The sequence below is a fragment of the Oncorhynchus keta genome, chromosome 1, assembly GCF_023373465.1.
Source record: "Oncorhynchus keta strain PuntledgeMale-10-30-2019 chromosome 1, Oket_V2, whole genome shotgun sequence".
Classification (NCBI taxonomy): Eukaryota; Metazoa; Chordata; class Actinopteri; order Salmoniformes; family Salmonidae; genus Oncorhynchus; species Oncorhynchus keta.
Window position 1 is genome coordinate 32854474 of NC_068421.1, and position 26289 is coordinate 32880762.

General features: G+C 45.3%; 1 protein-coding gene across 19 annotated transcripts in view; it reads left to right on the forward strand.

Annotated features, from left to right (window-relative positions):
- LOC118376901 (stAR-related lipid transfer protein 13-like) overlaps positions 1–26289 on the forward strand; it is a 134949-nt gene that overhangs the window by 74526 nt on the left and 34134 nt on the right. The window contains exon 1 of one of the 19 annotated variants that reach the window (XM_052522059.1): positions 6942–7083. The exons of 17 other annotated variants lie outside the window; for them this stretch is intronic. Coding sequence is in view for 1 of the 2 variants with exons in the window: in XM_052522056.1 (XP_052378016.1) it covers positions 15370–15385 (16 nt within the window). In the remaining variant the exon portion in view is untranslated. Of the gene's footprint in view, positions 1–6941; positions 7084–15204; positions 15386–26289 lie in introns of those variants that run through there. One more of the 19 variants, XM_052522056.1, reaches the window with a different exon arrangement.

The following is a 26289-nucleotide window of genomic DNA, read 5'->3' on the forward strand; positions in this document are numbered from 1 at the left end:
CCCGGGAAGCTTGTCCAGGGGTCTTAGTCATGTTTCCGATCTGATGGCATTGCAGTGAGCCTCCAGCTACGAATGTGTGGGAATGTGTGTGGGTCCCATTCAACTGCTTATAGCCAGTCAAAGAGAGTCCATACCAATGAGTTGCTACAGTGTACAACATTCCCAGACCCATTTTGTATTATATAAACATTTGGCATAGTAGGCCTACAGAGCTGCGACTGTGGTCCAATATCTAGCAGGGTTTTCCTGGTCCACAGAGTGAAGGAATGAGCCAGTTTATCTGCAGCAGGGTATGAGGATGAGACCAGTCTCTCTGCAGCAGGGTATGAGGATGAGGCCAGCTTCTCTGCAGCAGGGTATGAGGATTTTTTATTTATTTTTTATTTCACCTTTATTTAACCAGGTAGGCAAGTTGAGAACAAGTTCTCATTTACAATTGCGACCTGGCCAAGATAAAGCAAAGCAGTTCGACAGATACAACGACACAGAGTTACACATGTAGTAAAACAAACATACAGCCAATAATACAGTTTAAACAAGTCTATATACAATGTGAGCAAATTAGGTGAGAAGGGAGGTAAAGGCAAAAAAGGCCATGGTGGCAAAGTAAATACAATATAGCAAGTAAAACACTGGAATGGTAGTTTTGCAATGGAAGAATGTGCAAAGTAGAAATAAAAATAATGGGGTGCAAAGGAGCAAAATAAATAAATAAATTAAATACAGTTGGGAAAGAGGTAGTTGTTTGGGCTAAATTATAGGTGGGCTATGTACAGGTGCAGTAATCTGTAAGATGCTCTGACAGTTGGTGCTTAAAGCTAGTGAGGGAGATAAGTGTTTCCAGTTTCAGAGATTTTTGTAGTTCGTTCCAGTCATTGGCAGCAGAGAACTGGAAGGAGAGGCGGCCAAAGAAAGAATTGGTTTTGGGGGTGACTAGAGAGATATACCTGCTGGAGCGTGTGCTACAGCAGCTGCTTTCCAATCTTTCGGAATCTCAGACGACACGAAAGAGAGGTTGAACAGGCTAGTAATAGGGGTGGCAACAATTTCGGCAGATCATTTTAGAAAGAAAGGGTCCAGATTGTCTAGCCCGGCTGATTTGTAGGGGTCCAGATTTTTCAGCTCTTTCAGAACATCAGCTGAATGGATTTGTGAGAAGGAGAAATGGGGAAGGCTTGGGCGAGTTGCTGTTGAGGGTGTGAGGATGAGGCCAGGTTCTCTGCAGCAGGGTATGAGGATGAGGCTAGCTTCTCTGCAGCAGGGTATGAGGATGAGGCCAGCTTCTCTGCAGCAGGGTATGAGGATGAGGCCAGGTTCTCTGCAGCAGGGTATGTATGCATCCCAAATTGAACCCTATTCCTATATAGCTCCCTACTTTTGACCGGGCCCATGGGGATTTGGGGCCAGGGCCAGTCCCATTTGGGAATCAGCCTATGTGTATGAGGAAAGAGGCCTGTGTTCTATTCTAGAGGAATGTGTCTCTTTCCTGTCAATATTCCTGCAGTCCAACTCAATCTCTCTCTCTAGATCTATAAAGCAGACTGACTGCATATCTCCCTGTATCTGCTGCTGCTGCTATTAAGGGGGGTGGAAAAACCCAACACTTCACATCCGAATATAACTATATAGGTCCTCTGTGTCCAATTCCCCCATACTCACGAACACAGACCCTCACACACGTGGTTATCCGCCCCTTTGCCCCCTCTGGCCGTACACAATACCCCCTCTGTCCACAGTCAATGATCTTTTCATGCCGTCATGGAGAGAAATTCCTCGCAGAATTCCTGTCTAACGTCCAAAGTTATTTTCATCCGAACTTCAATTTGCTTTGGATGATGTTCTACTGGCAAACCCATTGTAAAATACTCAAATACAGAACCCAGAAGATTGGTCAACTGCTCAGTCAGAGTTAATGCAATAGATCATGTCTGGAGTAGTGGATATTGGTGCTTTGGCCCTAGAATGTTTATCAAGACTAAATTCATGTATAACTGGCTGTCGATTTCTATTTCTATATATATATATCTACCTATATCTATAGCTGCACATGTATCTGTAGTGGGGATATACTGCATATCAGTGGAGGCTGCTGAGGGGAGGACGGCTCATAATAATGGCTGGAATGGAGTGAATGGAATGGCATCAAACACATGGAAACCATGAATTTAATGTATTTGATACCATTCCACCTTTTAAAATGTTTTTTATTTGACCTTTATTCATACAGGTTTTTTCTCATTGAGATAACATCTCTTTTCCAAGAGAGACCTGGTCCAATAGCAGCAGAGGGAACAACGTTTCAGACAAAACAACTTACATACACTAACACAACATTAAACACAACTATAAACACACATACAGTACAACAATTACATATTACATTAAAAACACAAACGTCTTGACTAAAAACAGCTGGCCTAAAAACAATTACACTCTTCTATGATATATACATCGATCAAGTGTTTAAACTCCACCAACAAAACTAGATCATCACATGTTAAAATGTTCAGGAGAGAATTCCAGGACCACGGTGCTAAGTAACTAAAACTATTTCTACCATAACCTGTTCTAATTGTTGGTTCTGTTAAAAGCAAATCAGAATGGGACCTAATTGATATTTATCTACTGACCTGGCTAAAAAAAGAACAGAGATAAAATGGCATTTTACCCAATATGGCCTTTTAAATCAGTGTATTCCAGTGTTCAATGACGACCAGCCAACAGCGCTGTAGACATTGATCTGATTTGTAATGAACCTGAAGGCTGCATGATACACTGAATCAAGTTCTCTCAGGGTAGTGGCTAAGGCCTGCATATATATAACATCACTAAAATCTAAAACCGACAGTAATGTACATCGTACCAGCTCCTTCCTGGCCTAAAAAACTAACAAGTCTTATGCCGGTAATACAATCCTATTTTCAGCTTGAGCTTCCTTATCAAGTTCTCTACATGCACAGTGAAGCTCAGCTTATAATCAACCCACACACCCAAATATTTGTACACTTTAACTTGCTCTATAGTATGTCCAGCCAATGTAGCAATGACACGATTTGTAGCAATGACATGATTTGTAACATGCCTGGCATTTGAAAATACCATGCATTTTGTTTTACCCGAATTTAGAATAAGTTTTAAATCACACAGATTCTGTTGTATGATGTTAAATGCTCTTTGGGCATTTTCAAAAGCTGAAGATAAACTACTACCACTTGAATAAGAAACAGTATCATCTGCATAAAAATGAACATCCACAGTTTCAGTAAGATCCCCAATGTTGTTGATATACAAAATGAACAACAGTGGGCCCAAAATAGAACCTTGCGGAACACCTGAGCACACCTCTATGGACTCAGATTTACAACCATTCGCCATTACACATTGTGTATGATTTGATAGGTAATTTATAAACCAATCTAGAGCCTGACCAGTAATTCCAGAACATTTGAACCTTTGCACTAACACAGCATGGTCCACGGTGTCAAAAGCCTCCGACAAATCAATAAAAACAGACACACAATGTAACTTCTTATCAAGAGCACAGTGGATGTCATTTAAAACCTTCAATGGAGCTGAAACAGTGTTGTGGCCAGACTTAAAACCTGATTGCATTCCATCTAAGATGTTGTTTTCTTGGAAGTAGACCTTCAGCTGCCTACTAACTAAGGACTCCAGTACCTTTGACAGTACAGACAATTTTGATATGGGTCGATAGTTGTCAAGTAGCGAAGGATCTCCACCTTTCAGCAGAGGCAGTACAAAAGCAGATTTCCATAACTTGGGGATTTCCTTCCTTAGAACTCTAAACCATGAAGAAAGGCTGGTTCGCTGACACCATTTGTTTTCTTCATGTCTTCTTCATGTCTTCACTGTGTTTGGAACAGGTCCTCCTGTCCAGTCTGACCTCTTAGCTGACCCCCGAGCCTCTAGTGGCCCTTCAAAACGGCCCTCTGACCCCCCCTGTGAATCTCTTGTTGTAGCCAGTGGCTCCATTCTCTCTCTGTGAAGACAATTAGCTCTCTCTCTCTCTCTCTCTGTCTCAGGGCTCAGGACACTGTTGGCACCTCATCTACTGGTAGGAGTTACAGCCGGGCAGCTGAATAGTAATAGGCTGGAGATAATCTGTCTGTCTCCTCAGGAGGACTGTGATAACTAGCAGTGTGGACTGAAGGTGCAAGGTTGTTGTGTACTGTAGATTACATGACTTGGTGGTTGTGTACTGTAGATTACATGATTTGGTGGTTCTGTACTGTAGATTGCATGACTTGGTTGTTGTGTACTGTAGATTACATGACTTGGTTGTTGTGTACTGTAGATTACATGACTTGGTGGTTGTGTACTGTAGATTACATGACTTGGTGGTTGTGTACTGTAGATTACATGATTTGGTTGTTGTGTACTGTAGATTACATGACTTGGTGGTTGTGTACAGTAGCTGTATGACTTAAGGGTTATTAAGCATCATAGAACCAGGCTACAGGCCTGCTAGCCGCCATGATAACCCTCTGTAAAATGTAGCCATGTTGATCATATTAAGGACACAGTACCTTAACAGGAAGAAGCTTCGGCCTCCCAGGTTTCGAGGTAGGCTGAAAGCCTGTGACAGAGCCTACGTTGTGCCCTACTCAACACGACCCTGATGGTGACAGAGCCTACGTTGTGCCCTACTCAACACGACCCTGATGGTGACAGAGCCTACGCTGTGCCCTACTCAACACGACCCTGATGGTGACAGAGCCTACGCTGTGCCCTACTCAACACGACCCTGATGGTGACAGAGCCTACGTTGTGCCCTACTCAACACGACCCTGATGGTGGCAGAGCCTACGCTGTGCCCTACTCAACACGACCCTGATGGTGACAGAGCCTACGTTGTGCCCTACTCAACACGACCCTGATGGTGGCAGAGCCTACGCTGTGCCCTACTCAACACGACCCTGATGGTGGCAGAGCCTACGTTGTGCCCTACTCAACACGACCCTGATGGTGGCAGAGCCTACGCTGTGCCCTACTCAACACGACCCTGATGGTGGCAGAGCCTACGTTGTGCCCTACTCAACACGACCCTGATGGTGGCAGAGCCTACGTTGTGCCCTACTCAACACGACCCTGATGGTGGCAGAGCCTACGCTGTGCCCTACTCAACACGACCCTGATGGTGGCAGAGCCTACGCTGTGCCCTACTCAACACGACCCTGATGGTGACAGAGCCTACGTTGTGCCCTACTCAACACGTCCCTGATGGTGACAGAGCCTACGCTGTGCCCTACTCAACACGACCCTGATGGTGGCAGAGCCTACGCTGTGCCCTACTCAACACGACCCTGATGGTGACAGAGCCTACGCTGTGCCCTACTCAACACGACCCTGATGGTGACAGAGCCTACGTTGTGCCCTACTCAACACGACCCTGATGGTGACAGACAAGGACTTCTTATCTATTTCTCTAGGGAAAGTGATGTGTCGCACAGGCTACAGGCCAAATGACAACCCTGGTCCCAGTTAGCAGCAGTCCTGCCTCTCCTATAGCCTGTGTGTCTAACCTGACAGCTGTCATGTGCAGACCAGCCCAGTCATAGAGCAGGCTAATGATTGTCTACATACCTGATATCCAGTGTAACGTTACACACAAGTCATACATTAACAGAACCAGGCTAGAAAACTCTCACTGCTCAGCTCAACTCAAAGGTCAATCACGTTCTTGAGGGGAAATGCTTACTAGCGGAATAATTTCCCAGTTCAAAGTGGCACAAATCAAGTCAATAACTAGGTACATACATACATTACATTTACATTTAAGTCATTTAGCAGACGCTCTTATCCAGAGCGACTTACAAATTGGTGCATTCACTTATGGTACTAACTAATTGTATCTCAGTAACAGTTACTGAAATAATACTTTATTAGGTCAGTATGTATTAACTGTGGACTGTGATTGTGTCATTTGAAAGTGAAGTCCAGGCCTCTCTTGATCTTTACATTAACCTCAGATGGAGCGTGTGTGGGTGTATGTTTGTATTTTTGTGTGTGCACGTGCATGCGTGTGTGTGTGTGTTGGAACATAAACAGGGTGTTTTCTTGGCAATTCGAGTGGAATAAGATGTTAGAGATGAGAGGTTATTGGTTGTGCCTCCTGGTGATTCAGTAGCCTGTCGTCACTGTTCCACTCGGTTTCCTCACGTCACTGGGTTCATCCTTTCTGCTGTCCTCCTCTGGCAGTGATGTGTAACTGCACCACCACATGGAGAGTGTGTGTGTGTGTGTGTGTGTGTGTGTGTGTGTGTGTGTGTGTGTGTGTGTGTGTGTGTGTGTGTGTGTGTGTGTGTGTGTGTGTGTGTGTGTGCGTGCGTGCGTGCGTGCGTGCGTGCGTGTGTGATCTCCTAGCCCTGTACGTGTGATAGCTATGGTTCTGGGCCAGAGTAAACTGGCTGTTTGTCTGTTTGTCAGTTATTCATGAGGATCTTTCTCCAGTTGTATTACACAGCTCATGGAAAACCAAATGACAGTGTTTGCTATGCAATCAAAGACAGGAGAATTACGGCATACAGGCTTACATTATGACAGGGAAACAGCATTGCCAGACACCAACATTATATTACCCCCCCCTCACACACACTCACACACACACACACACACACACACACACACACACACACACACACACACACACACACACACACACACACACACACACACACACACACACACACACACACACACACACACACACACACACACACACACACACACACACACACTGCTTATAATAGGTGACTGATTTACAGAGGGCAGCTGTCAAAGTGGTGCACATGAATGTCCATTAGCAGGAGGACAAGGTTACTAACTACATAGAACTCAGTTGTGTTATAGACTGCACTGGGGGAGGGGGGGAGGTTAGAACAGAGAGAGAGAGGGACTGTCAGTAAGACTGTTGTGGTTGTGGCAGCAGTAGCAGGAGGACAGCCAGGCATGCAGTGGTGTGGTGTGGGGACCATCTCTCTCTCTCTCTGTCTCTCTCTCTGGCTGGAGCCTGTTTCCTCTCCCTGTATCTGGACCCAGAGACCCACCAATGCCAACCAACAGGTACCGCTCTACTCTCTCTCTACAGCCTGCCCTATACAGTACCTCTGGCCACAGGTATTAGCCCTCTCTAAAGCTCTCTGGCCTCACACAGGTCTGTGGATTTTTCATGCCGATGTCTAGTTTGATAACACTGCTCTATATCTCGTAGACCAAAAACAACAGAAGATAAAAGGCGTTGTTTGATGTCAACATTCTTCTGAGAAAAGAAAACTTCTGAGTTAAGTGTAATCATTTAGTAGCTACCGGTAGTTCACTATTTGGGAACTTACATCAGTCATCTGGTATGGTAGTGTTTCTATGTCCCATACTGAACTACTCAGGTTATCTCTTAATGTTAACAACTAACACTCTGGATGCATCCTGAATGGAATCATATTCCCTATATAGTGCACTTCTTTTGACCAAAGTCCTATGGGCCCTATATAGGGAATAGGGTGCCATTTGCGACTCATGGTCTGATTCCTGAACGGCGAGGAGGGCTGGTGGTGGTACACAATGTGTTGAGAGGCGGTGACAGACGTATGCCTTGTTGAAATGAAAAAGGAAATCTCCAAAAGCCAAAGTTGATGTTTTTCTCTCCTCTATGAAGGGCCTCCAAGATAGCTGTCAAAACAATTTAGCATGTGTGGGAAAATGGCCCCGCTCCAGCGCCTGGAAGTGTTTATGTAGAATTTGGGGCTGAGGTGGGGGCTAAAGCTTGAGATTGATCACTGTATGTATCTCACAGAATGCATGGCTGTTTGATTTATGATCTGTTTGGAGCTGCTGGCTGAGTGGGGTAGAGGTGTGAGGGGCTGTGGAGAGTGTACGGGACGGGATCTGTCGAGGTGTTTTCTCAGCCCTGCCCGGGGTCGTGAGGTTTCCTGGTACAGGCCTCTCTTCCAGGGTTTCTCTTCCAGGACTTGGTAAAGGGATTCATGTGGGTCAGGGTGAGGTTTAGATCTGGGAAGTACTATGGTCAAGAGTAGTGGGGAGACGGGAACACCACTACTCTATGAGACCAGACCTGACCACTACCCTATCCTTCCCTCAGCCAGGAACAGGTCTGTAAATCACAGTGATGCTTGAAGAAATGTAAAACTCGGGTGTATCTGTGAGATCATGACCGGTCTTCACCATGTAGATGCTCTGATTTAGAACATATGTGATGTCTGCTTTTTTAAAACAACTTGAGGATGCATCATTCTAAAAGGTTCACTGTGTTTAAATGTTTGATGTGAGTCTGGAAGGAAAGGGCATTCAGCCAGTCGGGCATGCGGGTGCAACAAATTCAGAGTCAGAAGAGGCTGTATGGCATTTTACATCCCTGTGGACGTTGGATGTTTTGGTGCTCGCCCGCAGCAAGAGCAACATCATTTGAGACATTGCTTGAAGAAATGTAAAGACAGTGGTGGGTGTAAGAGTGACTGTCAAGGTATGTTGTTGTAAGTATGTCTTTGTGTCTTGTGTAGTTGAGACATGGTATGTGTCACTGTGTTGTCTAAGGTATCTATTGTTCTAATAGCATTAGAAGTCTGCTCTGTGCTGGGTGAAAGGATTGGTGACTATGTTGGAAGAGAGAATCGAAGAGTCAGTTTAAGAGCTGTTTTTCTGCCAGATGAAAGGCTGGTCTTTCTGGGTGATCTTCTGAGCTGTTCCACGGGGTACATGCAGTGTTGCTACAGCTGTGCTGTTCTTGTTTCAACTCCATACAAGAGTATGCAAGCGGAGCTGAGCTGGAGCGGAAATTTTACTGGAGCGCAAGAGCTTCCCAAAGGCTGGAGCGTCGCATTCTCGCCGGCTCCAAATTCACGGCAGTAGCTCTCCAGTAGCTCTCCAGTAGCTCTCCAGTAGCTCTCCAGTAGCTCTCCAGTAGCTCTCCAGTAGCTCTCCAGTAGCTCTCCAGTAGCTCTCCAGTAGCTCTCCAGTAGCTCTCCAGTAGCTCTCCAGTAGCTCTCCAGTAGCGCTCCCTTCACGAATTCAGGACATGTCCGGCCCACCATGTATTTGTAGTCTACTTGTGTGCTGCAAAAGCCCCTTGCTTTAGCTACTGTGTAAATCAAATTAAATTGTATTTGTCACATGCGCCGAATATAACAAGTGTAGACCTTACCGTGGAATGCTTACTTACAAGCCCTTAACCAACAATGCAGTTTAAGAAATAGAGTGAAGAAAATATATGCTAAATAAACTAAAGTAAAAAATGAAACACAATAGGATTACATAATAATAACGAGGCTATATACAGGGGCTACCGGCACCAAGTTAATGTGCGGAGGTGCAGGTAAGTCAAGGTCATTTTTGGTGCCTTCCTCTGACACCGCCTAGTATACAGGTCCTGGATGGCAGGAAGCTTGGCTCCACTGATATATTGGGCCATACACACTACCCTCTGTAGCTCCTTACGGTCGGATGCCGAGCAGTTGCCGTACCAGGCGGCGATGCAACCAGTCAGGATGCTCTCAATGGTGCAGCTGTAGAACCTTTTGAGGATCTGGGGACCCATGACAAATCTTTTCAGTCTCCTTGGTGTGTTTGAACCATGATAGTTTGTTGGTGATGTGGACACCAAGGAACTTGAAACTCTTGACCTGCTCCACTACAGCCCTGTCTATATTAATGGGGGCCTGTTTGGCCCTCAGTTTCCTGTAGTCCACGACCATCTCCTTGCTACATTGAGGGAGAGGTTGTTGTCCTGGCACTACACGGCCAGATCTCTGACCTTCTTCCTGTAGGCTGTCTCATCGTCGCCGGTGATCAGGCCTACCACTGTTGTGTCGTCAGCAAACTTAATGATGGTGTTGGAGTCGTGCTTGTCCATGCTCTAGGGCAACATTGTGCTCTAGGGCAACGTTGTGCTCTAGGGTAATGTTGTGCTCTAGGGCAACGTTGTGCTCTAGGGTAACGTTGTGCTCTAGGGTAACGTTGTGCTCTAACGTTGTGCTCTAGGGTAACGTTGTGCTCTAGGGTAACGTTGTGCTCTAGGGCAACGTTGTGCTCTAGGGTAACGTTGTGCTCTAGGGTAACGTTGTGCTCTAGGGTAACGTTGTGCTCTAGGGCAACGTTGTGCTCTAGGGTAACGTTGTGCTCTAGGGTAACGTTGTGCTCTAGGGTAACGTTGTGCTCTAGGGTAACGTTGTGCTCTAGGGCAACGTTGTGCTCTAGGGTAACGTTGTGCTCTAGGGTAACGTTGTAACGTTGTGCTCTAGGGCAACGTTGTGCTCTAGGCAACGTTGTGCTCTAGGTAACGTTGTGCTCTAGGGTAACGTTGTGCTCTAGGGCAACGTTGTGCTCTAGGCAACGTTGTGCTCTAGGGTAACGTTGTGCTCTAGGGCAACGTTGTGCTCTAGGGCAACGTTGTGCTCTAGGGTAACGTTGTGCTCTAGGGCAACGTTGTGCTCTAGGGTAACGTTGTGCTCTAGGGTAACGTTGTGCTCTAGGGTAACGTTGTGCTCTAGGGTAACGTTGTGCTCTAGGGTAACGTTGTGCTCTAGGGCAACGTTGTGCTCTAGGGTAACGTTGTGCTCTAGGGCAACGTTGTGCTCTAGGGCAACGTTGTGCTCTAGGGTAACGTTGTGCTCTAGGGTAACGTTGTGCTCTAGGGTAACGTTGTGCTCTAGGGTAACGTTGTGCTCTAGGGTAACGTTGTGCTCTAGGGTAACGTTGTGCTCTAGGGTAACGTTGTGCTCTAGGGTAACGTTGTGCTCTAGGGTAACGTTGTGCTCTAGGGTAACGTTGTGCTCTAGGGTAACGTTGTGCTCTAGGGTAACGTTGTGCTCTAGGGTAACGTTGTGCTCTAGGGCAACGTTGTCTAGATGGAATTTGTATTGGTGGTCCTGACACCTGGACCTTTTTTGGAACATCATTATTTTGGTCTTACTGAGACTTACTGTCAGGACTCAGGTCTGGCAGAATCTGTGCAGAAGATCTAGGTGCTGCTGTAGGCCCTCCTTGGTTGGGGACAGAAGCACCAGATCATCAGCAAACAGTAGACAATTGACTTCAGATTGTAGTAGGGTGAGGCCAGGTGCTACAGACTGTTCTGGTGCCCTCGCCAATTTGTTGATATATATGTTGAAGAGGGTGGGGCTTAGACTGCATCCCTGTTTCACCCCCTGGCACTGTGGAAATAAATGTGTGTTTTTTGCCAATTTTATCTGCACATTTGTTGTTTGTTTAGATGGATTTTAAAATATTGTATGTTTTTCCCCAACACCACTTTCGAACAATTTGTTTAGCAGGCCCACTGGCCATTTGGTAAAAAGCCAATTTCACTGTTGCTCTGTACATTGTTTTCACTGAGGAAATGTACAAGTCTGCTGGTAATGATAATGCAGACGATTTTCCCAAGGTTGCTGTTGACGCATATCCCAATGTAGTTATTGGGGTCGAATTTGTCTCCACTTTTGTGGATTGGGGTGACCAGTCCTTGGTTCCAAATATTGGAGAATATGCCAGAGCTGAGAATGATGTTAAAGAGTTTAAGTATAGCTAGTTGGAATTCGTAGTCTGTATATTTTATCATTTCATTTAGGATACCATCAACCCCACAGGCCTTTTTGGGTTGGAAGGTTTATATTTTGTCCAGTAGTATTCAATGTAATTGGAGAATCTAGTGGGTTCCGGTTTGTCTTTAATATTTAATTCTAAGATTTGTATTTGATCATGTAGATGTTTTTGCTGTTTGTTCTTTGTTATTGAGCCAAAACATCTCCGTTTTGGATAGATAACTCTTTGTGTTGTTGTTTGTTTAGAGTTTTCCAGAAGTGGTTAGATTCTATGGACTCTTCAATTACATTGAGCTGATTTCTGACGTGCTGTTCCTTCTTTTTCCATAGTGTGTTTCCGTATTGTTTTAGTGATTCACCATTGTGAAGGTATTCTCTCTCTCACACTCCCACTGTCTCTCCCACTGTCTCTCTCTCTCTCTCTCTCTCTCTCTCTCTCTCTCTCTCTCTCTCTCTCTCTCTCTCTCTCTCTCTCTCTCTCTCTCTCTCTCACACACACTCCCACTGTCTCTCCCACTGTCTCTCTCTCTCTCTCTCTCTCTCTCTCTCTCTCTCTCTCTCTCTCTCTCTCTCTCTCTCTCTCTCTCTCTCTCTCTCTCTCTCTCTCTCTCTCTCTCTCTCTCTCTCTCTCTCTCTCTCTCTCTCTCTCTCTCTCTCTCTCTCTCTCTCTCTCTCTCTCTCTCTCTCTCTCATACACTCCCACTCTATCTCACTTGCCTCACATGGTGTTGGGTAGATTAGGGAGTGAGTGGGAAAGAAAGGAAAGTTGTACAACTGAATGCCTTCAACTGAAATGTGTCTTCTGCATTTAACCCAACCCCTCTGAATATGAGTATGGCCTGTGGTATGGGGGAATGAGGGGGTATTGTATGGGCTGTGGTACGGGGGAATGAGGGGGTAATACGGGGCATGAGGGGTATTGTGTGGGCTGTGGTACGGGGGCATGAGGGGGTGTTGTATGGGCGGGGGCATGATGAGGGGTATTGTGTGGGCTGTGGCGGGGAATGAGTGGTACGGGGCATGAGGGGGTATTGGGGGCATGAGGGGTATTGTGGGCTGTGGTATGGGCTGTGGTATTGTGGGGCATGGGGAGGTGGGTATTGTGTGGGCTGTGGTATTGTGGGGGAATGAGGGGTGTTGTGTGGGCTGTGGTACGGGGGAATGAGTGGGTATTGTGTGGGCTGTGGGTATGGGCTGTGGTACGGGGGCATGAGGGGGTATTGTGTGGGCTGTGGTACGGGGGAATGAGTGGGTATTGTGTGGGCTGTGGTACGGGGGCATGAGGGGGTATTGTATGGGCTGTGGTATGGGGGCATGAGGGGGTATAGTATTGAAGTATGGGCTGTGGTATGGGGGCATAGACTACTATTTATAGACAACTACTTAAGCCTCAATTAGCACTTCCTGTTGTCCATTCACAATTGAACTCTGTTAGACAAGGAAATGTTAGACAGAGACAGGAGGAAATGTAGGCTTGTTTCAGACATGAGACATCTGTGGTGGTGGTTGTGGTTGACTAGAAGGGGCATATTGTTTCCTCCTGCCTGTCTGTCTGCCTCAGGCTGTTAATGTAAGGTAGTGTGATCATAATTGTGTGCAGCAGTAGTCTGTTTGTGACCAGGCTGCTGTCCCTCCTGAATCCTTCCCCAGGGCAGTCAGACAGACAGCAGGGGAGTATTGCCCTAAACTATTGTTTTCACAGCCACAGCTCTCGCTCGCTCTTTCTATCCATTCTTTCTTTTTCTTTCTTTCTTTCTTTCTTTCTTTCTTTCTTTCTTTCTTTCTTTCTTTCTTTCTTTCTTTCTTTCTTTCTTTCTTTCTTTAATCTTCTCTGTCTTTCTTTCTCTCTCTTCTCTCTCTCTCTCTCTCTCTTTCTTTACTCTCTCTCTCTCTTTCAATGTGTTAGTGATTCACCATTGTGAAGGTATTCTCTCTCTCACACCCCACTGTCTCTCCCACTGTCTCTCTCTCTCTCTCTCATGCACTAAATAGTAAATAGGGAGTAGGGTAACATTTGGGATGCTTTCTGAGGATCTAAGTAAGATTCATGGCTGCTGATTGTTGACGGTTTATGTCATGGTTTTATGTCATGCTTTGGTTTTCCCCACTTTAGCTGCCCACGGTTTTCCATTCCGTCGATTTGCTGGAAAAACATCTGGATCAAGAAACTCCCCCTCCACCCCGTCCTCCCTCTCCCTCCCCTTCCCGCCTTCTCCCTTACTCCCCCTCTAAATCGAACAATGTCCAGCTCTCTGACTGTGTGACAGGGAGGAGGTGGTAGAAGGGTAAGATCTGGGATGAGTAAAGGATTCTCAAGCAACGGATCCAAACTATACTCTTTTTTTCTGTAGCATTTGATTGTAGTGATGAGGTTTCATTGGGATTACGTCTTTGGAGAGAAAAGTCCCACATTGCACACATGCATTGGTACGCACAGCTTCTGTTGCTTGGCTCCTGGCATGATGTTCTCTGCCAAAAATGTGCTGAGAGAGATGTAGTGGGCAGAGCTGGGTTCGAGGGTACCGGGGGGTAGGGTAGGGATAGAGGAGGGGTAGGGGAATGGTAGAGGAGGGGTAGGGGAGGGTTAGAGGAGGGATAGAGTAGGGATAGAGGTTGGGTAGAGGTCAGATAGGGGACGGTAGAGGAGGGATAGAGGAGGGGAGTGGTAGAGGAGGGGAGGGTAGAGGAGGGATAGAGGAGGGGTACGGGAGGGAAGAAGAGGGATAGAGGAGGGGAGTGGTAGAGGAGGGGAGGGTAGAGGAGGGATAGAGGAGGGGTAGGGGAGGGAAGAGGAGGGATAGAGGAGGGGAGTGGTAGAGGAGGGGAGGGGAGGGATAGAGGAGAGGGAGGGAAGAGGAGGGAAGAGGAGGGTAGAGGAGGGGTAGGGGAGGGAAGAGGAGGGGTAGAGGAGGAAAGAGGATGGGGTAGGGGAGGGGAAGAGGAGGGGGGGTAGAGGAGGGTAGGGGTAGAGGAGACGTAGAGGAGGGGAGGGTAGAGGGGGTAGGGGAGGGAAGAGGAGGGTAGAGGAGGGGTAGAGGAGGGAAGAGGAGGCGGGGGTAGGGGAGGGGTAGAGGAGGGTAGAGGTAGAAGAGGGGAGGGTAGAGGAGGGGTAGGGGAGGGTAGAGGAGGGATAGAGGAGGAGTGGGTTAGAGGAGGGTAGAGGAGGGGTAGCGGAGGGGTAGAGGAGGGAAGAGGAGGGGGGGTAGAGGAGAGGTAGAGGTAGAGGAGGGGGGGTAGAGGAGGGGTAGGGGAGGGAAGAGGAGGGTAGAGGAGGGATAGGGGAGGGAAGAGGAGGGTAGAGGTGGGATAGAGGATGGGAGGATAGAGGGGCTCCTCTACCCTCTCCGATAGAGGAGGGGAGGGGTAGAGGAGGGTAGAGGTAGAGGAGGGGTAGGGGAGGGGTAAAGGAGGGTAGAAGAGGGATAGAGATGGGGTAGAGGAGTAGAGGAGGGGATGGAGGAGAGGTAGAGGAGTAGAGGAGGGATGGAGGAGGGGTAGAGGAGGGATAGAGGGTACAAGGAGGGGAGAAGAGTGGGGAACAGCAGAAAGGGGTGGAGCTGGAGAGAGATCAGAGGGTGGCCACATGGCGGTTTGAGGGTAGATGGAAAGAGAGGGAGAGAGAGAGAAGGAGAAAAGGAGAGGGGATTGAGAAACAGGGATGTTTGGATGTGAAAGGGATCCGTAGAGATCAGTATCGCTCAGCAGCAGGTCGTGGTGCTAGGAAGCTGGAATCTAACCTTACTTACTGCTGTGTGGGAAGAGGAGAACTAATACATTTGTAGAACCACATCATTACTGTATGATGAGGATAACCAGTGAGTAAACCACCATCTGTTTCTTACAGTCTGGTCATTACATAGTTGAGAATATTTGGGATTTTCTATTATTTTCTGTTTTCTATTATCGGACTAATACAGGGAGCATTTGTCTCTCAAGAGTTACTCTTATTTCTTTAGAATGTAGACAAGTCTAGTGTAGTGATTGTATTTTTTTTTTTACAAGAGCATGTTTCGTTAAATCATGTTGTATAGGTGTTGATCTACACTTAACAGTATAACCAGTTAGCTTTGTTAACCACTTGTATCATTCCGGACTCTCATGCATCTCTGTCATGTTGTTGGCAGCCAACCAGGCAGTCAGGATTAGGGTAATGATTAGGGCTTGTATTAGCAGGGTCAGCTCAACCCTCCACCAGCCACTCTCCAAGTCTGCATCCCTATGAATCCTGGTCAAATGTAGTGCACTATATTATATTAGGGAATAGGGTGCCATTTGGGACACTGCCAGGGAATGTTCCTATAAAGGGAATCTTGTTGTGCAAGAAGAGGAAGGAGCATCCCCTGTAGGGATAGGTTGGTCGGCCACACACCTTGGTAACACACCTACTTCTGGTGACCTGCCGGACCTTTTTTCCCTCCACCGTGCTGGGTTTCATGTCATTTTGGCAATAACATAACACAGTAACATGATTACACTGCACACAGTAACATGATTACACTGTACACAGTAACATGATTACACTGCACACAGTAACATGATTACACTGTACACAGTAACATGATTACACTGTACACAGTAACATGATTACACTGCACACAGTAACATGATTACACTGCACACAGTAACATGATTACACTGCACACAGTAACATGATTACACTGCACACAGTAACATGATTACACTGCACACAGTAACATGATTACACTGCACACAGTAACATGATTACACTGTACACAGTAACATGATTACACTGCACACAGTAACATGATTACACTGTACACAGTAACATGATTACACTGCACACAGTAACATGATTACACTGCACACAGTAACATGATTACACTGCACACAGTAACATGATTACACTGCACACAGTAACATGATTACATTACAGTAACATGATTACACACACAGTAACATGATTACACTGCACACAGTAACATGATTACACTGCACACAGTAACATGATTACACTGCACACAGTAACATGATTACACTGCACACAGTAACATGATTACACTGCAGTAACACAGTAACATGATTACACTGCACACAGTAACATGATTACACTGCACACAGTAACATGATTACACTGCACACAGTAACATGATTACACTGTACACAGTAACATGATTACACTGTACACAGTAACATGATTACACTGCACACAGTAACATGATTACACTGTACACAGTAACATGATTACACTGTACACAGTAACATGATTACACTGCACACAGTAACATGATTACACTGTACACAGTAACATGATTACACTGCACACAGTAACATGATTACACTGCACACAGTAACATGATTACACTGTACACAGTAACATGATTACACTGCACACAGTAACATGATTACACTGTACACAGTAACATGATTACACTGCACACAGTAACATGATTAACATGATTACACTGCACACAGTAACATGATTACACTGTACACAGTAACATGATTACACTGTACACAGTAACATGATTACACTGCACACAGTAACATGATTACACTGCACACAGTAACATGATTACACTGCACACAGTAACATGATTACACTGCACACAGTAACATGATTACACTGTACACAGTAACATGATTGCACACAGTAACATGATTACACTGCACACAGTAACATGATTACACTGCACACAGTAACATGATTACACTGTACACAGTAACATGATTACACTGTACACAGTAACATGATTACACTGCACACAGTAACATGATTACACTGTACACAGTAACATGATTACACTGCACACAGTAACATGATTACACTGTACACAGTAACATGATTACACTGCACACAGTAACATGATTACACTGCACACAGTAACATGATTACACTGCACACAGTAACATGATTACACTGCACACAGTAACATGATTACACTGCACACAGTAACATGATTACACTGCACACAGTAACATGATTACACTGTACACAGTAACATGATTACAGTAACATGTACACAGTAACATGATTACACTGCACACAGTAACATGATTACACTGTACACAGTAACATGATTACACTGTACACAGTAACATGATTACACTGTACACAGTAACATGATTACATTACACATGATTACACACACAGTAACATGATTACACTGCACACAGTAACATGATTACACTGCACACAGTAACATGATTACACTGCACACAGTAACATGATTACACTGTACACAGTAACATGATTACACTGCACACAGTAACATGATTACACTGTACACAGTAACATGATTACACTGTACACAGTAACATGATTACACTGCACACAGTAACATGATTACACTGTACACAGTAACATGATTACACTGCACACAGTAACATGATTACACTGCACACTGATTACACTGCACACAGTAACATGATTACACTGCACACAGTAACATGATTACACTGCACACAGTAACATGATTACACTGCACACAGTAACATGATTACACTGTACACAGTAACATGATTACACTGCACACAGTAACATGATTACACTGCACACAGTAACATGATTACACTGTACACAGTAACATGATTACACTGTACACAGTAACATGATTACACTGTACACAGTAACATGATTACACTGTACACAGTAACATGATTACACTGTACACAGTAACATGATTACACTGCACACAGTAACATGATTACACTGCACACAGTAACATGATTACACTGCACACAGTAACATGATTACACTGCACACAGTAACATGATTACACTGCACACAGTAACATGATTACACTGCACACAGTAACATGATTACACTGATTTGCACACAGTAACATGATTACACACACAGTAACATGATTACACTGCACACAGTAACATGATTACACTGTACACAGTAACATGATTACACTGCATGATTACACTGCACACAGTAACATGATTACACTGCACACAGTAACATGATTACACTGCACACAGTAACATGATTACACTGTACACAGTAACATGATTACACTGCACACAGTAACATGATTACACTGTACACAGTAACATGATTACACTGCACACAGTAACATGATTACACTGTACACAGTAACATGATTACACTGTACACAGTAACATGATTACACTGCACACAGTAACATGATTACACTGTACACAGTAACATGATTACACTGTACACAGTAACATGATTACACTGTACACAGTAACATGATTACACTGTACACAGTAACATGATTACACTGTACACAGTGTTACAGCTATGGTTGTGTAGTAACAGGCAGTTCTTGTCCTGGCTCGCTGCCAGACCTGGGGTACGTCCCAAATGACACTCTATTTCCTATATAGTACACTACTTTTGATGGTCCCTGGTCAAAATTAGTGCACTTACAGGCAATAGGGTGCTATTTGGGATGCAGTCCAGCCGTTTCTCCATGGAGGAAAGGAAAAGGGACTTTGGAATGTCAGTTGGATCCGAATGTCTCGAGATTGTGGAATTCCCAGATCGTATTCCCTGTTCTGTTCCCAACAGTCCCACCTCCAGCTGTGGGACAAAGAATGGAGCTGGAGGCACTCTCACCATGTGATTTAGTAGAACAATAGCGCTCGACTGTACTCAGTACAATATACAACTGGCAGGACAGGCTAGTCGGAAGAGAGAGAAAGACCTGAACTCACAGAAAGTCTTAGTTATTTTACTTCTGTGACCTCTGATGCTGCTATCTTAAGACTAGTGACAGTGACTGGAGGTTTTCCTTTTCTATCATGTGTCCTTACAGCACTGCACTCAAAGACTTGTACGTAGATAGAGTTGAGCACGCGGATCCTTTGTTCCACTAAGAACTGTCTAGTTGGCCAGCTTAGTGTCAGTTATCTTTGCTGCTGGGAGATTTCTCATGTTGACTCAACCTGTGATGTGATCCTGTTATGGAGGTCATTGGAGTGATTAGTGATCTGACGTGAATGTAGAGGTAAACAAGGACGTTGTCATCCAGGGACCATCTCTCTGCATTTCAAATGGTACCCTAAACCCTTTATAGTGCACTACTTTTGACCAGATCCATATGGGCTCATAGAGCTCTGCTCAAAAGTCTTACACTATTTCTTATTTACTTCATCTTTATTTAACTAGGTAGGTTAGTTGAGAACAAGTTCTCATTTACAATTGCGACCTGGCCAAGATAAAGCAAAGCAGTTTGACACATACAACAACACAGAGTTACATGTGGAAAAAAACAAACATACAGTCAATAATACAGTAGAAAAATAAGTATATATACGATGTGAACAAATGAGGTGAGATAAGGGAGGTAAAGGCAAAAAAAGGCCATGGTGGCAAAGTAAATACAATATAGCAAGTAAAACACTGGAATGGTAGATTTGCAGTGGAAGAATGTGCAAAGTAGAGATAGAAATAATGGGGGTGCAAAGGAGGAAAATAAATAAATAAATACAGTAGGGGAAGTGGTAGTTGTTTGGGCTAAACTATAGATGGGCTATGTACAGGTGCAGTAATCTGTGAGCTGCTCTGACAACTGGTGCTTAAAGCTAGTGAGGGAGATAAGTGTTTCCAGTTTCAGAGATTTTTGTAGTTCGTTCCAGTCATTGGCAGCAGAGAACTGGATGGAGAGGCGGCAAAAGGAAGAATTGGTTTTGGGGGTGACCAGAGAGATATACCTGCTGGAGCGCGTGCTAAAGGTGGGTGCTGCTATGGTGACCAGCGAGCTGAGATAAGGGGGAACTTTACCTACCAGGGTCTTGTAGATGACCTGGAGCCAGTGGGTTTGGCGACAAGTACGAAGCGAGGGCCAGCCAACGAGAGCGTACAAGTCACAGTGGTAGGTAGTATATGGGGCTTTGGTGACAAAACGGATGGCAATGTGATAGACTGCATCCAATTTATTGAGTAGGGTATTGGAGGCTATTTTGTAAATAACATTGCCGAAGTCGAGGATCGGTAGGATGGTCAGTTTTTCAAGGGTATGTTTGGCAGCATGAGTGAAGGATCGGTTGAAGAGCATACATTTAGTTTTTCTTGTATTTAAGAGCAATTGGAGGCCACGGAAGGAGAGTTATAATGGCATTGAAGCTCGTCTGGAGGGTTGTTAATAACACAAAGAAGGGCCAGAAGTATACAGAATGGTGTCGTCTGTGGATCAGAGACACACAAGCAGCAAGAGCGAAATCATTGATGTATACAGAGAAGAGAGTCGGCCCAAGAATTGAACCCTGTGGCACCCCCATAGAGACTGCCAGAGGTCCGGACAACAGGCCCTCCGATTTGACACACTGAACTCTATCAGAGAAGTAGTTGGTGAACCAGGCGAGGCAATCATTTGAGAAACCAAGGCCATCAAGTCTGCCGATGAGGATGTGGTGATTGACAGAGTCGAAAGCCTTGGCCAGGTCGATGAATACGGCTGCACAGTATTGTCTCTTATCAATGGCGGTTAAGATATCGTTTAGGACCTTGAGCATGGCTGAGGTGCACCCATGAGCTGAAACCAGATTGCATAGCGGAGAAGGTGCGGTGAGATTCGAAATGGTCGGTAATCTGTTTGTTGACTTGGCTTTCGAAGACCTTAGAAAGGCATGGTAGGATAGATATAGGTCTGTAGCATTTTGGGTCAAGAGTGTCCCCCACTTTGAAGAGGGGGATGACCGCAGCTGCTTTCCAATCTTTGGGAATCTCAGATGACACGAAAGAGAGGTTGAACAGGCTATTAATAGGGGTGGCAACAATTTTGGCAGATAATTTTAGAAAGAAAGGGTCCAGATTGTCTAGCCTGGCTGATTTGTAGGGGTCCAGGTTTTGCAGCTCTTTCAGAACATCAGCTGACTGGATTTGGGAGAAGGAGAAATGGGGAAGGCTTGGGCGAGTTTCTGTGGGGGGTACAGTGCTGTTGACCGGGGTAGGGGTAGCCAGGTGGAAAGCATGGCCAGCTGTAGAAAAATGCTTATTGAAATTCTCGGTTTATCGGTGGTGACAGAGTTTCCTATCCTCAGTGCAGTGGGCAGCTGGAAGGAGGTGTTCTTATTCTCCGTGGACTTTACAGTGTCCCAGAACATTTTTGAGTCTGTGTTGCAGGAAGCAGATTTCTGCCTGAAAAAGCTAGCCTTGGCTATTATAACTGCCTGTGTATATTGGTTTCTAACTTCCCTGAAAAGTTGCATATCACAGGGGCTGTTCGATGCTAATGCAGAACGCCATAGGCTGTTTTTGTGTTGGTTAAGGGCAGTCAGGTCTGGAGAGAACCAAGGGCTATATCTGCTCCTGGTTCTAAATTTCTTGAATGGGGCATGCTTATTTAAGATGGTGAGGAAGGCGTTTAAAAAAAACAGGCATCCTCTACTGACAGGATGAGGTCAATATCCTTTCAGGATACCTGGGCCAGGTCGATTAGAAAGGCCTGTTCGCTGAAGTGTTTTAGGGAGCGTTTGACAGTGATGAGTGGAGGTCGCTTGACCGCTGACCCATTACGGATGCAGGCAATGAGGCAGTGATCGCTGAGATCTTGGTTGAAAACAGCAGAGGTGTATTTAGAGGGCAAGTTGGTTAGGATGATATCTATGAGGGTGCCCGTGTTTACGGCTTTGGGGTGGTACCTGGTAGGTTAATTGATAATTTGTGTGAGATTGAGGGCATCAAGCTTAGATTGCAGGATGGTAGTGAATAGGGTGACATTTGGTACACACACTCTCCCTCTGGGAACTGTTAATATTTATTCAGTTGGTGGTCTGACCTGTCGGTCTGTGGACCAAAGTCACTAGTCATTGACATGTAGACACAGCGCTGTAATAACACAGGTTAGTCACAACACAGGTGAGTCACAAAGCAAATGGTCTCTGTGTTTGAGAGAGGAGTGGGGTATAGTATACATCAAATCAAATCAAATTTTATTTGTCACATACACATGGTTAGCAGATGTTAATGCGAGTGTAGCGAAATGCTTGTGAAAAAAAATACTGGACATTGGCAAGAAGAATGCTAGGGAGTGGTGCACGGTGTGCCCGTCTCCGGAGTCTGACCAGGAGACCGCCTCGTTTCCCTCTTTTTCGGAGTCGTTTTTTGGGGTCCCATCATGGGATCCATTCCGCTGTCCTGTTTGAAAGGCAGAACACAGGATCCGCGTCGCGAAAAACATATTCTTGGTCGTACTGATGGTGAGTTGACGCTGATATTATATTCAGTAGTTCTTCTCGACTGTATGTAATGAAACCTAAGATGACCTGGGGTATAGCCACAGAGCGGGGGTTGGAGAAAGGTGTGTTACAGACAGGACAGATTAAGTTTCAGTGGAAGGTTATCTCTGTCATAGACAGTTCTGTATGGAGACCCAGGTGGGATGAACTGTGATAATCAACTAGTGCGTCACAGAGCGTCAGACACAGACAGGTGCGGGAACAGACATACCACCCTGCATCCCACTGCAGGCTTGCTTCTGATGCTAAGCAGGGTTGGTCCTGGTCAGGCCCTGGATGGGAGAGCAGATGCTGCTGGAAGTGGTGTTGGAGGGCCAGTAGGAGGCACCTTTTCCTCTGGTCTAAAAACATTTAAATATCCCAATACCCCATGGCAGTGATTGGGGACATTGTCCTGTGTAGGGTTCTGTCTTTTGGATGGGACGTTAAACAGGTGCCCTGACTCTCTGTGGTCACTAAAGATCCCATGGCACTTGGGACCCTGGTGTCCTGGCTAAATTCCCAATCTGGTCTTCATACTGTTCCATCATGGCCACCTAATCATCCCCAGTTTACAATTGCCTGATTTATCCCCCCCTCTCTCTGTAACTATTCCCCAGGTTGTTGTTGTAAATGAGAACATGTACTCAGTCAACTTACCTGGTAAAATAAGGGTAAAAAAAACAAAACATGCTGTGATACTTGTTTGGAGTATCAAACTCCCTCACGACGCCAGGACAGCGGAGTCAATCACCACCTTCCGGAGACACCTGAAACCCCACCTCTTTAAGGAATACCTAGGATAGGATAAAGTAATCCTTCTCACCCCCCTTAAAAGATTTAGATGCACTATTGTAAAGTGGCTGTTCCACTGGATGTCATAAGGTGAATGCACCAATTTGTAAGTCGCTCTGGATAAGAGCGTCTGCTAAATGACTTAAATGTAAATGTAAATGTTGGAGTGGAGTGGTCCTCTGTCCTCTTTATCTACACCAGACGTATTGTATAGGTGACTGTCGATGGATATGGGCTGAGGGATGTTCCCATTGTGTTGATCAACAATGATATTAATAACACTAGCTGTGGTCTAGTCAGTCTACACACCAACGTACCTGGAGTATACTGCTTCACTTGCACAAGACTATTGTAGCAGCTTCACTGTGGAGTTGGGATCATATTGGAATAGGAGGACAGGTTCTACAACATATAACATCTGGACTGTCTATGTCTGTAGTGCCAGGCTCGGGTAGTTGTTAATATTTTTGTTCATAGTACATGGAAAATAAAGGGAAAGTGTTTTTAATTTTACTAGATCATCTTCTAGTAACCTATTGATTTTGTAGTGAGAGTGGTGTTTTGGCTGAGAAGTGAGAGGAGTGAGAGGGGTCTGGTGTGTAAGTTGAGGAGTGATAGAGGAGTGAGACTGAGAGAGAAGTGACAGGAGTAAGTGAGAGTGAGAGAGGAGGGAGAGGGGTCTGTTCTGTTAGTTAGACGAGAGAGGTCTGTCTGCTTCCTTTCATGTGGGTCAGGAGCTCGGAACCAGAGAGGGGATGTCACCCCTCAGGTGTCAGCATGGTCAGGTCATGACCCCACCACAGGGGTCACTGCTTGGGGTCACCTGTAGGGGACAGGGTTAGGGTTAGGACAGGACAGCTGCTCAGTCAGGAGGCTGCCTGGACACTTAAATTCATGTTGTGTTGCAGCCCCAGTCCCTTTGATTATAGTGCTGACCACCATATACACTACATGATCAAAAGTATGTGGACAACTGCTCGTTGAACATCTCATTCCAAAATCACGGGCATTAATATGGATTTGCTCCCCCCTTTGCTGCTATAACAGCCTCCACTCTTTTGAGAAGGCATTCCACTAGATGTTGGAACATTGTTGCGGGGACTTTCTTCCAATTCAGCCACATTAGTGCATAAGTGAGGTTGGGCACTGATGTTGGGCGATTAGGCCTGGCTCGCAGTCGGCGTTCAAATTATTTCCAAACATGTTTGATGGAGTCTGTGCAGGCCAGTTCTCCCGCACCGATCTCAACAAACCATTGTGTATGGACCTCGCTTCGTGAAGTTGGGGGCATTGTCATACTGAAACAGGAAAGGGCCTTCCCCAAACTGTTGTCACCAAGTTGGAAGCACAAAATCATTTAGAATATCATTGTATGCTGTAACGTTAATATTTCCCTTGAAAAACAGCCTCAGACCATTATTCCTCCTGCACCAACCGTTCTCCTGGCATACACCAAACCCAGATTAGTTCGTTGGACTGCCAGATGGTGAAGCGTGATTCATCACTCCAGAGAACGCCTTTTCACTGGTCCAGAGTCCAATAGTGGTGGGTTTTACACCACCCCAGCCAACACTTGGCATTGCTTATGGTGTTCTTAGGCTTGTATGCAGCTGCTCGGCCATGGAAACCCATTTCATGAAGCTCCCAATGAACAGGTCTTGTGCTGATGTTGCTACCAGAGGCAGTTTGGAACTCAGAGTGTTGCAACTGAGGACAGATGATTTTTACCCGCTACGCGCTTCAGAACTCGGCGGTCCGGTTGTGAGCTTGTGTGGCCGACCACTTTGTGGCTGAGCCATTGTTGGTCCAATACATTTCGACTTCACAATAACAGCACTTACAGTTGACTGGGACAGCTCTAGTAGGGCAGAAATCTGACCAACTGACTTGTTGGAAAGGAAGCATCCTATGACGGTGCCAGATGGAAAGTCACTGAGCTCTTCAGTAAGGTCATCTTTTATGGAGATTGCATGGCTGTGTGCTCCATTTTATATACCTGTCATCAACGGGTGTGGCTGAAAAAGCCGAACCTACTAATTTGAAGGGGTGTCCACATACTTTTGTATGGTGTATCTAAGTGAACATAAGACTGTCAGTCCAGGACAGTTTGATCTGCTGGCCTTGCTTTGCTATGATATCTATATTTAGCATGATTTGTAGATTTCTTCTGTTTTGAGAATTCTAATCTTTTGTAAAACTCAGATAAAAAATACACACAACAAAAATGCAGTGTTGAGACGATAAAAATGATAGATATGACTTTTAAAGGTGCAGTTCTAGAAATACATATCCCATGTCTTCCTGTGCTGATCCCTCTGCTGTCCAGCAGTGCATCCTGACTTCTTTCACCCCTCCCAGAGCTCTGTGGTCAGGTTATAGAGCTCAAATCCAACCTGGAAGAGTTAGAAGCTTAGAGACCAGACCTCAGATAGTCACAAGGTTTTGTGTCGGTCTACCTGAGGGACCAACTATCCATCGCCTTAGTTCAAGTTCAACTTTTATTGTTACATTCAGTACCGTGAAATACTTAGCTTACATACTATCTAACAGCTTTATGGTTTCAATCTCAACTCTGTTTCTGTTTTTTGTTCTTCCAAGAGAACAGCCTTCCATGGTGAGTGCCGCTGGTTGCTTATAGTCGTCATAAAGGCATTTGACAGGCTGTATTTTTGTTGTTGTTGACAAAAAACATTTGGACAAATGGATGGATTTTCTTCCCATAATTGATAAAACACAAAAGTTCAATTTTTCGGTGAAACAGTGAATACCC